Below are 18420 nucleotides of genomic sequence, written 5' to 3'. Positions count from 1 at the left end.
CTCCATCTCTCTACACCAACCTCCGCCTGCATCGCCCCCCCTTTCCCCTGTTGTTAAACCAGCCTGCCCTTCCTTCCTATGAGCCAGTCTGCCATCCAGTCCTCCCATTAAGCTGGCCTGCTCTCCCTTGCCTACCAGAAGCTTCCTTCTTCAGCCATTGTTAACATTTTCATGTTTCTCACATTCTCTGTTGTAAACTGTTTTCTTGTCTGTAACAACATCCATGTCACGTCTGTCCGTCCTGGGTGAAGGATCCCTCCTCTGTTGCTCACCCTGAGGTTTCTCCAGTTTTTCCCTGTTAAAAGGGTTTTCTATGGAGTTTTTCCTCAGTCAATGTGAGGGTCTAAGGGCAGAGGATGTTGTTATGATGATGAACTGTTTGTAAAAACGGGCTATACAAATAAACTTGCCTTGCCTTGCCTAACTTACCTAAATAATAGTTCCCTCAGCTGAGCGCTTTGAGTTACGCACAGAGTAACACCTGGCACATACTTATCCATCAATGAATGAATCAATTATTGGATGGAAACATGTATATTATCTAGCTTATTACACAGTGACATGTAGGGGGATCAACTTGTTCTCCAGGTGGAAAGGAGTCTGTACAGAGCTGCAGTGAACAAAGTGTTACCGTCCATTTACTCTGTAAAGACAATAGTATTAGCAATTATGGAAATACTCAAGTTAGGTACAAACAGGCCTACTGTACCTCAAAACTATTAAATCAGTGTAAATTCCAGCACAGAACGTCCTGAAACAGCTCTCAGAGTGTTATGCAGCTCTGCATGCAAATCTGCTGAACACAGGAAGCTAAGCAGGGACATGATATTGATTGCTGTCACACTGAAGGTATGTTAAGCACCACCTGAGGGATTGTCTGCTGCTGTGGAGGACTTCTCTACCGCACCCTCACACACTTGATGAGCAGGGCTGTTGTATAGGGGAGAAAGGTGATGATAATTCTAGGGGCCCAGCGCCCAGTAGGGCCCACAAAAAACCCCAGTAGTCTAATCTTTGTATGACTGAATTATTCTGCATAAGACCCTGACTAATACTCATATAGTAATGCTGCATGCCATGATAATACATACGTAGTCTACGAAAAAAAGTGGAAAAGTCAGGGGGTAGGGGCCCACTCTAGTATTCTTTCAGGGGCCCCAGAATTCCTAGCAACGGCCCAGGTGATGAGACAGGCAGAGATGAACAGTTTTGGACTGAGACCATGCAGACTGTTTGAGCCCAGAGCTGAGACAAAAGAAACAATTTTGGAAGCAAAATTATTGGATGGCCCTCGGCCTCGAGTGCTGGATAAGTCGTCAAATGTCTGAAATCGTTTTACAGGAAGAGAGAATACATCGATTTAGACTCAGATACTGATAATAACAGATAATAACTTTCTGACATGAATTTGGCACATGAACTGTTCATGTGCCAAATTCATGTCAGAAAGTTAAATTGAAGTAGCTATATTTTCCATGAGCCTCCACACACATGTGAAATTATTAGACTGGCGCAAGATGGACGAAAGCGAAAACATTTGCCAAGAATGTTTTCATTCATCAAGAATGAAAGTTGGAGGTTGGAACACGATCAGATACCGTCGTAGTTTCGACCATAAACGGTGATCCGACGGCGTTATTCCCATAACCCGCCGGGCAGCGTCTGGGAAAACGTAAGTAGGAAATGCTGGGCGAGTCGACCACTAAGGAGGGGAGGCTGGCCGGCTGTGCAGCCACTAGGGGCGCTAATAAACCTCCTCCTCCTCCAATCACAATCAACCTTTAGCCACCCCCCTTTCTGCGGGCTGCAGACAGGTAGGGGAGAGTGGGGTAATGTGATACACCGGGTAATGTGAGACACCCCCTGTATCTAGAAAATGTCATGTGACGGGGCGGTGCGTGGCGCAGTGGGTAGAGCGGCCGCCCCATGTAGAGGCTACAGTCCTCGCCGCAGGCGTCCCCGGTTCGAATCCCGCGTCGGGCAGACCTTTCCTGCGTGTCATTCCCCCTCTCTCTGCCTCCACATTTCCTGTCTATCTCTACTGTCATCACTATCAAATAAAGGCAAAAAAAAGGCCAAAAAATACACTTTAAAAAAAAAAAAAAAAAAAAAGAAAATGTCATGTGACCATTATGTTTTCAAGCCCCTTCCATTTCCCCACGGTCATGAAGGAGAGGACCTCATGATGCTGTGGAAAGCATGTTTTTTTTTTCACAAAAATATGATTTTTGCATGTAAAAGTAAATTTTCTTGCTGTCAACTTAATCAACTGTTGTGCCAAAGCAAATTGATTCAGGTAGAAAAACTTATATGATACATGATGATGAACTACCAACACATAAAACCATGTGATGATGCTGGCTGAAAGGTTGTTTTTTCTAAAATGGGGGTGTTGGGGTAAAGTGAGACAAATGCTGCGGGGAAAGTGAGACCATGGATGTATTATAATAAATCCATGAGTGAGACTGAGCACACCACACACAAAGATTTACACTAGAATCTCGTCCCCCAAGCCAGAAATCTCACGTGATCAAACATGATCTGTAGCCACACTGCTTTGTTATGCTATGTGCTCTTCAGTCAGCTCTTAATATTGGTTAGATTCAATTTTAGTCACATTCCACTTTGTCGGCTCCCCCCACATAGGCTACAAGAGGACTTTGGATCAAAATGGTCACAATTGTCGGGGCCTACAATCTGACCCCCAGACTGTGTTTTAATCTAACTGGTTCTATCTGTCATTTGAATGTTAATTAAAACATTTTGTGTTGTATTTGATTTTGTTCTTGAGTCACTTTGTGTTTAGAAAAAAAAGTGCTTAATTGACCAATCCCCATGATTCTGATACTAGTCCGACATTAGTTTTGGGAAGTGTGGTTGTCAAGCTAGCTGTCAGGATTCTAACTGTTACAACATGTGTTGTTATGGTAGTTTCAGAGTGGAAAAGTGGATCAGTTTACCCCATTGATTTCTCTGGTTTGTCTCAGTTTACCCCTGAGCTGGGGTAAAGTGAGACACAAGACAACTTTTTTTAAAACAATCATATTTTCACTGCCCTTCGTCCTAAATACATTCTGATAATTAGGGCCACGGGCAATCGCACCGGGCACTGGTCCCAACAGCTATGAAATAGCTGCAGGGACCAGTGCTCGGGCAAAGCCCGGGCACTACTGTTATTGTGTGGATTTTTTCTTCTTATTATTCTCCGTCATCTTCCAGACGCTTATATCAAAACGTGCGTCTTGATCGGGATCGGTGTGCTATTACTTTTCTCAACAGTGTACGAATTAAAACTACGCAAAATTTTGCATGTAAGTCAATGGGACGGGCGAAAAAAAAAGACCAATCATTGGAGTTTAACAAACGTCTACTGCTCAGGCATACTTTCACCTAGAGACTTCATTTAAACTTTAAACAGTAGACACAAGTCTTGTGTATTGTCGTATTACTCCACGTTTTGATAGGTCATATATGTTATGATTAGATGTTATTACATGTTTGACCGCTAGGCGGCAGTACTGGTTAGTAGTCAGCTTACCGTACCATATACCAGGGTAGAGCAAGACTGCATGGAGCACATGTATGTTGTTGAGAACGTGGGACATTAAACTAAGTTACTTGCTATCAACACGGCCTCATCCTTCGAACACGAACATGACATGGTACCAGGAGTAAACTCGAATGGGCGACATGGATTTAAAACCACCGGAAAGTTTGAAACTAACGGGGAATGTCGACGAGAACTGGCGCACCTTCAAACAGCGGTTTCACCTTTATGTTGCTGCTACGGGACTCGAGGCTAAGCCAGAAGCAAGAAAGGTAGCGCTGCTGCTAACGATAGCAGGGCCACAGGCCATAGAAGTATTTAACACGTTCGTGTTTGACAGTCCTGAAGATAATGAAAAGTTGGATGTAGTGCTTAGCAAGTTTGATGCTCACTGTTCTCCGAAGAAGAACGAGACGTACGAGAGGTACGTGTTTCGGTCTCGTGCACAGCGGCAGCATGAGCCCTTCGATAGCTTCCTGACGGACTTGCGGCTAAAGGCGCAATCCTGCAACTTCGCAATGCAGACGGACTCCATGGTCCGGGACCAGATTGTCTACGGCGTGGAGGATAAAAAGGTCAGAGAGAGGCTACTACGGGAGATGGAGCTGACGCTGGCAGGAGCCATTAAGATCTGCCAGGCCAGTGAGCTGTCCCAAAGGCACGTGAGGACGTTCAGCGAGATGCCTGCAGTCGCCTCGGCGCAGAGCGACAGCGCGGCAGCGGTTGGAGCAGTGTCGTATCAGCGGAGACGGCGCACACAGACCCGGCCTGCACAGCAGGAGGACGTGATGATAAACTGCAAGCGCTGCGGCTCACAGCACAAGCCTAGACAGTGTCCAGCGTTTGGTAAGCAATGCTCCACTTGCCAAGGCAAGAATCATTTTGCTAAACAATGCTTCTCCAAACGGAAAGAGAAAAAAAAAAGAAAAAACTGTAAACTTAATAGACGAGCCTGATCTCAGTGACACATTCTTTGTTGGAATGGTGAATTGTGAAAGTGAACAAATAAATAAGCCAGACAATGTAAATGATGTCACTACAGAAGATAAGTGGATAGCTCCTCTAATGATAAATGGGACTGTAGTCACCATGAGATTGGACACTGGTGCAAAAGCAAATCTCATAAGCATGTGTGATGTGAAGGCAATGAAAAATAAGCCACAAATAAAAAGAAAAGAATCTGGACTGAAAGACTACAATGGGCGGCCAATCAAATGTTTGGGCACATGCAGGTTGAATGTCACAGCTAAAGGAAAAGTGCACCACCTATCCTTCTTTGTTGTGAATGAGGGACGTGAATCACTTCTTGGTGACAGAGCCTGTGAAGAACTGGGGCTTGTGGAAAGAGTGTATCAACTGATATATACTCCAGGTAAACACCTAGTCCTTGCTGATGCCCTATCCAGAGCAACTACAGGCGACAGTGTGAGTGCAACAGACGAGGACATACAGTGTCACGTGAACATGGTGTCGGCTACACTGCCTGTGTCTGACACAAAGTCGAGACAAATAGCGGAGGCCACAGCAAAGGATGCTGAGCTACAGCATGTCATGCAGAACATGGATGAGGGATGGCCAGCTGGTTCGTGTCCACAATTTTACCAGGTCAGAGGTGAGCTTAGTACTGTGGATGGTCTGCTGTTGAAAAAGGGCAGGATTGTTATTCCACGGGCTTTGAGAATGGACATGTTGCACAGGATACATGAAGGCCATCTCGGCATTGAAAAGTGCAAAAGGAGGGCGAGAGACACGGTTTTCTGGCCCGGACTGAACAAAGACATTGAAACACTTGTAAGTAAATGTGAAACATGCCAGAAACACAGGAACAAGCAGAGCAAAGAGCCTATGGTGGTAGCTGAGGTGCCAACAGCACCATGGCACAAAGTAGGAATGGACTTGTTTCATCTCAGAGGTAAAGACTATTTAGTGGTAATGGATTACTACTCAAACTTCCCTGAGATGGCGCTACTAGCAAGCTCAACGTCAACATGCTAAATCTATCTTCCCCAGGCATGGCATCCCACACACCGTGGTGAGCGACAATGGCCCCTGCTTCAGCAGCAAAGAATGGCAGAAGTTTGCAGAGCAATATGATTTCAAGCATGTGACGTCAAGCCCACACTATGCACAGTCAAACGGGCAAGCTGAAAAAGGAGTTCACATTCTCAAGCAACTCCTAAAGAAAGCAGCTGACAGTGACTCGGATCCCTATCTGGCTTTATTGAGCTACAGAGCATCACCTCTTCAGTGCGGCCTGTCACCAGCTGAACTGCTGATGAAGAGGAAGCTACGAACAACGTTGCCAAGTCATCAAAACGACAAATTCAAGCAAAAGAATCACTCAAAGATTGAACATAAGCTACGACAACAAAAAATGATGCAAAAGTCATTCTATGACAGAACAACCAAGCATCTCCCTCCAACAACGACACAGTCAGGATTGAGGATGCTGATGGATGGAGTACAAAAGCAACTGTCCTGCAAGAAGTTGCTCCACGATCGTACACAGTGAAAACTGATGATGGACAAATCCTCAGACGCAATCGTCGCAGTCTGTTAAAGACTCCTCAAGGGACTGTTGGTGAGCTCAGTGTAACCTGTGGTGAATCTCAGGTAACTCCCACACCTGCTATGGACTGTAACACTGACTCTCACACACCTACTCCAAGCGAACCTGAGTTAAGAAGGTCCACAAGAGAAATCAGAAAGCCTGATAGACTGAACTTATAAACAAAGAAAATTTATGCATGTTAAAGATGTTGAACAAAATGTATATTGATTGATGTTGTGTTCTAAATGGTCTAGTGTTGGCTTAGATATGAGTTATGCAATCTGAGATAAACTGTTTATACTGCTTAGGTGTTGCAGAGTTATGCTGAATGTGAAATGGTTGAAATAACTGACACAGCTAATGTGATGATTCATGTTAATGCATTTTACCTTAGAAAAGGGGGGATGTTATGATTAGATGTTATTACATGTTTGACCGCTAGGCGGCAGTACTGGTTAGTAGTCAGCTTACCGTACCATATACCAGGGTAGAGCAAGACTGCATGGAGCACATGTATGTTGTTGAGAACGTGGGACATTAAACTAAGTTACTTGCTATCAACACGGCCTCATCCTTCGAACACGAACATGACAATATAGTTTTTGATCAATCCCTGATCAATGACCATGATCATTTTTGGAGAAATTATGAGATTATAATGGTTGTGTATTGCATGGAATGTTCGTGTCAGAGCACGTGACATCATCGGTTAGAGTGGGAGAGAGTGAAGAAACATTCTGTATTTTTTCTGGATAAACTGTCAGCACGGCCACAATTCACAGTCTACACACATAATTTTTTCAGAATTTGTAAGACAAACTTGTTATCTATCAATTCATGTGTTCAAAATATCAGAGAGACTTACAGAACTTACAGAATCAGCCTCTGAGTGCGGCCACGTCTGTCTCTGCTCCTCATTGAGTCCAATACAAATATTTTCTGAGAGGAGCAGAACGGCCTGATGTTTTAAAACTGCCAGCGTCGCCAAAATATTTACTGTAGAAACACCAAATCGTACCGAAATTTTCAGGAAGTCCTTAGAGCAATGTGATCTGTGTTTTGTTCTGATAGGAGTTACCGTTTTGTCACCCTAAGCCTAAATGTGAGACCGGTGCAGAGGCAGAAAATGGCTCTTTTTCTCCACGTTTCTGTCTGTCTCAGCCTGTGGGGGCCCCTATCGCCGTGGTAACCTCTTTGATCCTCAGGCCAGAGCTCGTTAACTTCATAAACAATCCACCTGGCGCTCGTTTAAATGTTTATAAACACAGACACAGCTAAATCAGACTGACACAGGATGCAGCTACTAACTAACTATGTGTCAAGTCAGTCACACACACACACACGCACACACACACACACACACACACACACACACACACAGACTCTAGAGCCAGCTTCATGTGATTACAGTTACACACACACACACACACACACACACACACACACCATGTGATTACTAATTAATTAGATTAATTGTTTTAATTGAGTCCTGGCGCTATTACACAAGATAAACACACACACACACACACACACACACACACACACACACACACACACACCATGTGATTACAGTCTCACACACACACACACACACACACACACACACACACACACACACACACACACACCATGTGATTACAGTCTCTCTCACACACACACACACACACACACCCCATGTGATTACAGACACACACACACACACACACACACACACCATGTGATTACAGTCACACACACACACACACACACACACACCATGTGATTACAGTCACACACACACACACACCATGTGATTACAGTCACACACACACAAACACACACCATGTGATTACAGTCTCACACACACACATCACACACACACACACACACACACACACACACACACACACACACACACACACACACACACACAGACTCTAGAGCCAGCTTCATGTGATTACAGTCACACACACACACACACACACACACACACACACACACACACACACACACACACACACACCATGTGATTACTAATTAATTAGATTACTTGTTTTAATTGAGTCCTGGCGCTATTACACAAGATAAACACACACACACACACACACACACACACACACAGACACCATGTGATTACAGTCTCACACACACACACACACACACACACACACACACACACACACACACACACACACACCATGTGATTACAGTCTCTCACACACACACACACACACACACACCCCATGTGATTACAGACACACACACACACACACACACACACACACACACCATGTGATTACAGTCACACACACACACACACACACACACCATGTGATTACAGTCACACACACACACCATGTGATTACAGTCACACACACACAAACACACACCATGTGATTACAGTCTCACACACACACATCACACACACACACACACACACACACACACACACACACACACACACACACACACACACACACAGGTAACCTAATGTGGTTACAGCTCCTCCATATCAGTGCTTATAGAAAGATGATCATGTGTCTGTCTGATCAGCTCTGTCTTGACCTTAAGATCGTGGGTTTGATTCCCATGTTGACAGAGATGGCACAACCAGCAGTAGCTCCCGTGGCCCATTCAAAATTTCCCGAGAGGAAATTTTCTAGTTTCCATTGCTAGGAAACATCCTGAATTAATGGGAAATGTGTAAATTTTACCGATAAATCATTTTAGCTGGAAGTTCAGATGAATCAGACCCCAACTTCTGCTAAATTAATTTGAAAAATCACATCATTCCATAGAATGACACTGACACCACAGCTCAGCCCTCTCTCTCTGGTTGTCCAATGACATTGCCTGTTATCTTTTGCGTTTTGGGAAACATTGACACACTGGAACACATAAATACACAGGTTTGAGAGAAACACAGCAGGTTTACAGCACTTTGTGAATCTTATCATTCTTCAGAGAGATAAGTCCACATCACCCCATCGACCTGAAGACAACAGCTGCTTGTGAGTATCCTCAGCCTTTACTTGGTTGTGTTTTATGACTGTCACGGTGCCCCCAACTGTAGTAATTCTGAAGGGTATTGTTGAGCCAATGATTTGTCCGAAAAGCTTAATAAATTAATAATTAATTATACTTAATGGCAGCATTGCATATAATAATGAATATTGAATATAGTATTAGTAAATATTGAGTACATCTTCAATTCAACACTTTAGCCATTCACTGGTTTAATATTTTTTCCTTGTCTTTCAGAATTCAAAGCCAACACAGCACAGTCAAGTGTTCACGTGAAGCAAGGCTCTCAGACCCTCAGACCTCCACACTCCCAGACTCTGAAGATGAGTCTCAGTCTTGTTGTGGTGCTGCTTGTCCTCTTCCACACCTGTCTTCTCACTGAAGGTGGAAAGCAAACAGGATCTGACTACAATGACAAAGGGTCAGAGAATATTTTTGACAGGATTTTGACAGCTAATGAGCAGGCCAAAGAGAAGCTGATGGAAGGTGACCTATTACTGCAGACCAGGACCAGGACCAGAACCAGAACAGCACGGAACGCCATATGGGGCACCACCAATCTATGGAGGAACGATTCCAGAGGTTTAGTGCAGGTCCCTTATGTACTGAGCAATGAGTTTTCATGGACAGACAGAATTTCTATCCGCAATGCCATGCGGTCTTTCCGTGGCAGGACCTGCATCAACTTCATTCCCAGAACCACACACACAGACTACATCAGCATCGTGAACGGAGATGGATGCTTCTCATATGTGGGCAGAGTTGGTGGCGCTCAGCTCCTCTCCCTCAAACGAGACGGCTGCATCCACCGTGGTGTCATCCAGCATGAGCTCATCCACGCCCTGGGTTTCGAGCATGAGCAGAGCCGGAGCGACAGAGACCAGTATGTCTGGATCAACTGGGACAATATCGAACCTTCAGAGAGGGATAACTTCCAGAAGCTTGAAACAAACAACCTGGACACTCCGTATGACTACTCCTCCATTATGCACTATGGAAGACGTGGTTTCTCCATAAATGGTCTAGACACTATCACCCCAATCCCAGATCCATCAGTCCAGATCGGCCAGAGGAGGGATATGTCATTACTTGATGTCTACAAACTCAACAAGTTATACAGCTGCTTTTGAATCAGAAATCTTTGAGTTTTCTTTGCCATTGTTCAAAAGCTCCAAATTTGGTTCTTAAAAAGTTTTCAAATCACAGGTCAAATTGCTTTACAGCAGCTTTTAAAACAGCAAGATTTTGCATCCAGATCTATTCATCATAATTACCCTTTAGTGCACCTGTTGCCTTAAATCACCAAACTTGTAGCAAAAATATCATTTTGTAACAGAAAATATTAATGTATGCATGTATTAACTATCTAGGTGTGAATGTTTATGTACAGAAATGTATGTAAAGGCAAAAATTTCATTATGTGCCATTAATCATTCAATGAATTAATTAAAGTTTTACCTATGACCTGCAGTGTAGGTGTGATGATGCTGCCATACTGCTCAGTGTGCACGCGCTCCTGTGTGTCTATGTTCCGTCATAACTCACCCTCCATGACTTTGAGTGTCACTTGATTTAACCTCGGGTTCATGGAGTGCACAGACAGAAATTTGTACCCGAGGTCCATCAGCCAGTCACTGTTCTACTTCCATATCTTCACTTACATCACATCACATCATGACATTACACTTTCACTTTGTTACACCAGTAACAAAAAACAAGAAGAAACTCAAACCACCACCGTGCACTTTCTTATCTCTGCCATTTATCAGGAAACATCGTCACATGGGAAGACGAGTAACACTTTGATTCCCTGGAAAGATTATTTTAGGTCTATTTATACACTAACAATTGATTCATATTCTAGAATTTTTCAAATTAAGATTTTCTACCGCTACAAATAAACAACTTAATATTTTTAACACTATACACTCTCCATTATGTAAATTTTGCAATGAAGAAGTGGAGGATCAGCTACATTTATTTTTTTATTGTACACATCAGATTGTGGTTAGACGTTCAAAAGTGGGTAAGACCCAAAAAGAATCATTTTGAATTTCCACCACTAAACATATTACTGGATGCAAAATGCCTGCAGATTGTAAACACGATCATTCTTTTGGGGAAAATATTTATATTTAAGACCCAAACAAAAAACTCCTGAACATGGATTTTTTTTTAGAAATAAAGTGTGACGGCAATTTCTTTTGGAAAAAAATATCGCAACAAATCAAGATAAGGTGGAAATGCCCTTTTTTCTCCCTCTCTCTCTTTGTCCTTTTTTTTTTTTTTTTAACTTTTCTGACATTTTTTGGTCCTGTTTTATTATGTCGTTAGGTTTGTTCTGTCCTTTGTTTTCTGTTTGTCTGTTTTTAGTCAGTGTATTGTCAGTTTATATTGCCTGTTTCCATTCAAGAAAAAGAAAAAACAAAACATGGTCACAGTCCTCTCTTCCTGATTCCCAGCACTGAGATGCTTCCACAGGATTTCATGATATTACATAAACTGACCTTTGACCTTTGTCCACCAAAAACTTATCAATTCAGTCCAAGTGAATTTCCATGTGAAAAATGCGATTTCCGGGTGATGACTCCTTTAAAGACTTCCCCCCAGGTGTTACTGTTACTGTAGTGTCACATTCACAAGAATCAGACAGATTTTTTTTTGCTCTTACTTAGATTTTCACAACCTTTTATGATTTGATGGGACAATGTGCGCAACATTCTCATATTTATAACTTGCACTAAGACTATTTATCAAACTACAAAGTAAGCAAATTTTATAAACATTTTGTAAATAAGAAAATGTAACCTTTTATCTCGTCCAATTGTATTATCCATTTTGATTCTGTTTTTATTTATATACTGTATATTCTATTTACACATTATTTCATTGTTTCTTAAAGCAGAAGTAAGCGATCCGGTCGTTTTGGCTAATGCTGCGTCCCAGGCAGGCTTTTGAAACCGTAAATTACAGCTTCAAGTCACAACTTACGGCTTTGTAGCGTTCCAGGCAACCCACTCGTGTTTTTCCGACCTGTTTTACCTGTGAAAGTGCACTATAACGGCTACTCGTAACTTCCGACCCGTGAACTCGTACCAGATCGAACTGGTACGACTTCACAGGTCGGAAAAACACAAGTTACGAGTTGCCTTGAACGCACCATAACTTCTTGTCAGCCGATGGAGTTAGCAGCCCCCGCCCTCGTCATGGATCTATTGGTCCTCGTTAGTGATGTGCGGATCGATACTGAAATATTGATACTTCCGATACCAGGTCTGTATGCTCTAGAATCGATTCTCAAATGAAAATATCAATACTTTTGATACTTCAGTCATTTGTGGTAACGTATATCATTAACAGGAACACGGTGGAAAGTAACTCAACTATTGAGATTCCGCCTGGGTAAGTGCGTAATGCGTAAGCACAGCGGCAAAGTCAGTTTCTCTCAGTCTGTGTAAAGTCAATGGGGGAGCGGAAAAGGAGTCAGGTGTGAGCTATTTCAGCTCCACAAACAGTGAAGATGAAGTCTATAATGTCTGTGGGAAAATTATAAATAATATTATAAATAAATAAATACAGTTATATAAATAATACTTTTGTTTATTATTTTATTATTTATTATTTTACTTATGTTCTTTTTTTAGTGTTTGAAACACCATTTTCACATATTTTGTATGATTGTGTCCTCTGTTTGGTTTTTAATGTTGAACTAGATAAAGTAGCATTTCCTGATGGAAATGCGTGTGAATGCTGAAAGCAGCTGAACGCTGTTGCAGAATTAGCAAATAGTGCAAGCAGTGATCACCATACAAATGTTTGACCAAGCTAGGAATTGAACCCACAATCTCATGGTCAGTAGACTTTGACTTTGCCTCTAGGCCACAGTGTACACACAGTTGCAAAGACTGTTGTCTGTTGATGAGCTGCACTCTGTCTCACTCTGAAGTTAACGAGCCCAAAGCTGCACCTGTTGGAAACACACTGTTGGAAATCCCTGTATATCCCTGAATTAGCAGAATAAATTGACAAAGACATGCGTAATGACATGCAAGAAACATGTCCAAGGAAGGAATTAAACCCACAACTTCATGAATGGTAACCTAACATACTAACCACATGGCCACCAAGGACCTGAGTTACAATCAGCTTTATACTGTGAGGAATCAAAGACTGTCTAGTGACAGCTGAATAGTTGGAATCAGTCAAGTAAAGTCAAGCAATGCTGACTTTATTGAGGCAGGAATCGAACCCATGATCTCATGATCACTAAACCTTTACTTTGCCGCTTCGCCACAGAGAGCACACTGTTTACAAGACTGTTGTCATTCATTGTAATGTGATGATGTGGTACAAATAATCAATGAGATAACGAACACCTGTAACCAATTGAAGGCGGGGGGAGGGGAGGTGAATTCTGCCAGTGAAGTCCCATAGTGGGCAGCGCAGGACAAGAAATGATGGATACAAATCATTCAAGAGCTTTAACCCTGTGCAAATTCAAGAGCTTTGCTTTTCTCTGCTGCGTTCTTGGTTTTCAAAGTTCCAGTGCAAATCAATCTTAGTGCAGTGGTATAAACAAGAAACATGTTAACACAAACCAAGATTGAAAGAGGTAAAGAGAATAGGTGGGAGCGCATATGCATTATCAAGTTTGATCATGTGACCAGACCAAGTGGTATTGTTTAAAGTTCAAAGTGGCTGACACACTAACAAGACTGCTCAGGTGGGATTTGAACCAGTGACCTTGTGGTCGAATGGCAGGAACCTTATCCACTGGGCTACTCCAACACTTCTGGTGAAGGAGAGGTTGAGAGTTTGATGAATGTGAGATTTTTCAATGATGCTTTAAAAAAAAAAAAAAAGAGTAGAAATGAGCCACAACAAGTAAGTAGAGGACTTTTTTGTGAAAATAGTGCAAGCAGTGATCACCATACAAATGTTTGACCAAGGTAGGAATCAAACCCAAAATCTCATGGTCAGTTGACTTTCACTCTGCCTCTAGGCCACATTGTACACACAGTTGCAAAGACTGTTGTCTGTTGATGAGCTGCACTCTGTCTCACTCTGAAGTTAACAAGCCCAAAGCTGCACCTGTTGGAAACACACTGCGTCAACACCAAGAAAGCTTGAGAGTCAAGCTTGAATGACTTACAATGAAAATTTCTGTGAATTTCAGGCTGAGAGCAGCAGTTTCAACATGAAGCAAGTTATCAGAAGTCAACAGAGGACAACTGGGAAAATAATTCACTATAATTGTTATTGAGGCAAGATTTGAACTAGCAACCTTCAGGTCTTTAGCCCAGCAACTTAACCACTAGGCTACAGACACAGACAGTAGGTGAGGGGCAAAGAAAACCTTTAATAAGAGGATCACTGGCTTCTGCTTAAAAAAAAAAGTAAGGAAAGTGCAGAAATTAGCCACACCAAGTAAGAAGAGGACTTTTTTGTGACCTGTGACTATTTTTTGGTGAATTAAAACAAATTAAAAAGCACTTAACAGCAAGTTACAAAGTTGAGCTCCTTCTCCTGCTGCTGTGAAAAAAATGCATTGGGCTGAATGAGAGCAGAGAGCTCCCTGGTTGCATTCAAAAAATATTTTAAATTATTATCTAAGTCTCTTTGCATTTTTGACCAGAATTTTAGCCAGAAGACAAGTGTGGCTACAAAACTGGAGAAAATAATGTGTCTAGAGTTTCATTTGTGGCCGTGCTGACAGTTTAGCCAGAAAAACTCTAGAATGTTTTTTTGCCTCTCTCCACTCTGGCTGACAATCAGGGCCGTAGCCAGGATTTTTGAAATACCGAGGTCATAGTCGTGGTGCGCGGGAGGGTGGCGTCAGAAATTTGGGGCAATTTTATATTAAAAGGCTTCAATCTGGTGCACTTTGACAGATAAAAACTACACACATCATATTAGATTAATGCCATTTTTATGATATTATCATCACTAGTGATCATCCAGAGAAGACCCAACTTCACTGAATTCTGATGAGAACACACCATCCATTACAAACAGTAGACTAGCTCCTCACATTCGTAGCAGCCACAGAGTAGCAAAAATATTATATTATAAAGTTTAATTCCAGCTCGAAAAAAAAAAGAGTCTGAAATGCAATGTGAAGGTCCTGGTTGTTAACATAAAGATGAACAGGTTTCTAGGGTGAAGTGTGCACTCTTTTTTTACCATAGCTATAGCCTACTATCTTTGGGTGACTTCCTTCTGGAGCGTCAGCTGTGTTCCTCACTTTGAAACAGGCCCAGGAAGTTTGTTTGCTTTTCCTTATAGTTACCACAAACATACATCTGACTGCTCCTCGTTGCAGCAAATTTTGGTTGTTGGTTTGTGTGGTATTTCACATTTCTATGCATATTTTTTATGAGTAAAATATTGGTGTCAAACTTCATTTCGGTTGTATGGTCTTCTTTGAATGGGAAAATATGAAGAGGTCTAGGTGAAATCAAAATGAGCCAAAAACAGTTGTATTTGGATGGAGTGAATATTATGTCACTGGCTATTAGTGAAATATAGCCTAATTAGTTTTCCAAAGGTCAAATTGCACCTGGACATACGTATCTCTGATAATAAAACAGCTGCAAAATTGCTCAGGTTCATTTTTTTTAGCATCTACTTTTACAGTTAGCCTACACATTACTTATTAATTTGCCTGATATCCCATGATTCAAAGGTAGATTTTACTCTAATGTGATTTTTGTTAGTATTCTTACTAGTCAGAGATGAAAAATTTACATTTTCTACTGTAGCCTACTCCAGACATGTCTGTAGTAATCTCACAGGTCTTAGCTTTCTTTAAATAAATAAAAAAGACTGAAATAAAACTAATGGTTGCCTAAACTTTACACCGTATGCTCTTTGTTAAATCTGTCCAAAATTTTTTTGAAAAAATTTCACAGTCTTTGTTTGTGAAATATTTGTGCTCGTGCACCACATATGCTCACATCTTGTGCATCTCCTGGGGGCTAAGCCCCCCCTGTCCTTAAAACTTAGTGACTCCCCTGTCTGTAAACATAAAATGTATCATGTCACTGTGCTTTTCACATAAAGTTGATGGAAGAATTGACAGTGCAGTAGATGCCCCCTCAGTATAGTATCTGCAGGAAAGAGGTCTCTGCTCTCCCCCACTTACTGTAGCTCAACTAGTGCATAGTGCAGGACACAGACAGTAAACGGCGCTGAATTGACCCTATTAAACAGCTGTTTTCTCCGCATACATGAGGTTCCGTCCCGAAATAATACAAGTGCACGTATGTACGAAACCTTTACAGTGTAACAACTGGTTGGAAAGAGCAGTTTATCTAGAGCCAACCGACTCACTCAGTAGCCTTCTCCTCCATGCACGCAGGCTCCGCGACGCGCTGTATCACTCGCTTTTTCCGAATGAATCGCCTTTTTTCCCGCGACCAGTAAACAAACACCAGCGTACGTGAGGGCGTCAATAAACAAGAGCATTATAGGCCTACCGGAATTGTTTGGACAAGAGAGGAGAGTCACTCAGTCACCTTCCATCTGTCCTCCCTAATACTTTGCACTTTTTTTTTTTTTTTTTTTTTTTCATTCATTAGGCCGAAAAAAATACCGAGGTCATGACCTCGGTGTCCTCAATGGTAGCTACGGCCTTGCTGACAATGTCACCACTCTAGCTCTGCTCGTTAGACGCAACACACACCCATTATAAAGCTGGATTTTGTCAAAAAACGTAATGATTTTAAAACTGCCAAATATCAGAAACTGTTGAAGATATCAATAAGCTGAGTCATAGAGTCAAAAGTTTGTCTACAGCTTAGAATTTGAATGAAGTCTCTAGCAGAAAGTATGGTGAAGCTTTAGTGGCTGAAAGAAGTAAGAAGATTTGAAGAGTTTGAAGACTGTTCCAATGCATTCTCTATGGGGAAAAAAAAAATCTGAAAAAGTTAAATATTTGAAAAAGTATAAAAAGTATGAAAAATTTGAATACATCCGATAAAGTCCAGAAAAAGCTGCACGTTTTGATATATGAATTGTTGAAATAGCACAAAGTATGAAGGACTACTGTAGAAGAAGACCGTAAAAAGGCGGAAGAAAATGGCCGAACAGAAGAACAATAGTGTGAATGCTTTCAGCACTAATTAGCTGGGCTATATTGTAAACGAGGCCGCTACCTATACTTCAGAGTTTAAAATAAATAGATAAATATGTTATTCTGATGTCTTGTATCCTTAGGAAGTTATGACTTGAAATACACTACTTTTTTTCTTCTTTTTTAAAAAAAGATTTACCAGGCACATTAGGTGCATTTGCACAAAGTATCGGTAATCGGATCAGTATCGCCGATACCAGCCTGAATTTTACTCAGTATCGGATCAGAAAGGAGAAAAAAAAGGAAATTTGTGGTATCGAACATCACTAGTCCTCGTCCCTACGTCATCACGTTCACGCGCATCCCTTGGCTGCACACACAGCCCTACATGCCGTTCTCTCTCCTCATTGGATAAAACTTGTAGGATACGAGAAAAGTTTTCTCCTCGGCTCAGAGCAGAGCAGAGTGACTGAGAGACCCGTGTTTCGGTCCAAACACTCTAAGTGATTGCTGTCGGAAGATATAACTATTTAAGACTTATATTAACACAAAAATTATCGCTTACTTCTGCTTTAATATCATGCCATGAAAGCTGATTCTGATTATTTTTTGTGACCATTTTTACTGTATTACTTATAAGCATAGATATATACACGTAGATGCCGCATTCGGGCTTGTCAGGAATGTCGTCGCGGCCGCCATCTTGGGGGGGGAGTTCCTATGGTAAAAACCATAGATGACGTCATGCATGTCACGAACATAGATATATAAACGTATATATATCTATGTCTCACGAACGGCAGTACGAGGTAAAACAAAACATAACAAAACCCATTCACCTCCCCCTCAAGATGGCGGCGGCGGCGACGATCCGTTCCAATGGGCAGCAGCGTCAGAGGCGGCATCTAGTATCTAGTGTTCATGCATGAGATGTTGTGAGTTATTATGCAATAAATTAAATAATTATACAATAAATGTTGTACTGTAATAATCTTTTTTTTTTTTTTTTAAATCCATGGCATTTTTTTGTATATTTTTGTAAATTATTAGGATCATAATCCTTTTCTATGTTCTTTCCTCATGTATTTGTCTGTTCTTCTCCATCCAACTGACCCTCAGCCAGCAGAAAACTGCCCTTTGATCAGTTTGTGTCCAAAACATTCAGTGAGTCATAAAAAAATACTGTCTTTGTACATTATTATAACCCATTATAGTAGACGATGTTTTTATACTGTATTACAACTA

General features: G+C 41.6%; 1 protein-coding gene across 2 annotated transcripts; it reads left to right on the top strand.

The window, feature by feature from the left end:
- The first annotated feature begins 8966 nt into the window (after window positions 1-8966).
- LOC146960551 (hatching enzyme 1.2-like) lies at window positions 8967-10300 on the top strand. Of its 2 annotated transcripts, XM_085772281.1 has the most exons (2): window positions 8967-9088; window positions 9339-10300. In XM_085772281.1, the coding sequence occupies exon 2, from the start codon at window positions 9425-9427 to the stop codon at window positions 10229-10231; it is 807 nt and encodes a 268-aa protein (XP_085628407.1). In that variant the 5' UTR covers window positions 8967-9088; window positions 9339-9424; the 3' UTR covers window positions 10232-10300. The 2 variants fall into 2 exon arrangements, with proteins under 2 accessions (XP_085628407.1, XP_085628408.1); XM_085772282.1 differs by lacking the exon at window positions 8967-9088 and having other exon boundaries at window positions 9323-10300.
- Window positions 10301-18420: the final 8120 nt, after the last annotated feature.

This window comes from Trachurus japonicus, unplaced genomic scaffold, assembly GCF_045865225.1.
Source record: "Trachurus japonicus isolate A0001 unplaced genomic scaffold, Traja_1.0 AP030242.1".
Lineage (NCBI taxonomy): Eukaryota > Metazoa > Chordata > Actinopteri > Carangiformes > Carangidae > Trachurus > Trachurus japonicus.
Note: the sequence above shows the minus strand (reverse complement) of the source record. Positions and strands in the feature narration are given on the sequence as shown.

What these genes read in the sequence shown, in the direction of transcription:
- LOC146960551 (XM_085772281.1), top strand. Translation starts at nt 9,425, where the DNA reads ATGAGTCTCAGTCTTGTTGTGGTGCTGCTTGTCCTCTTCCACACCTGT.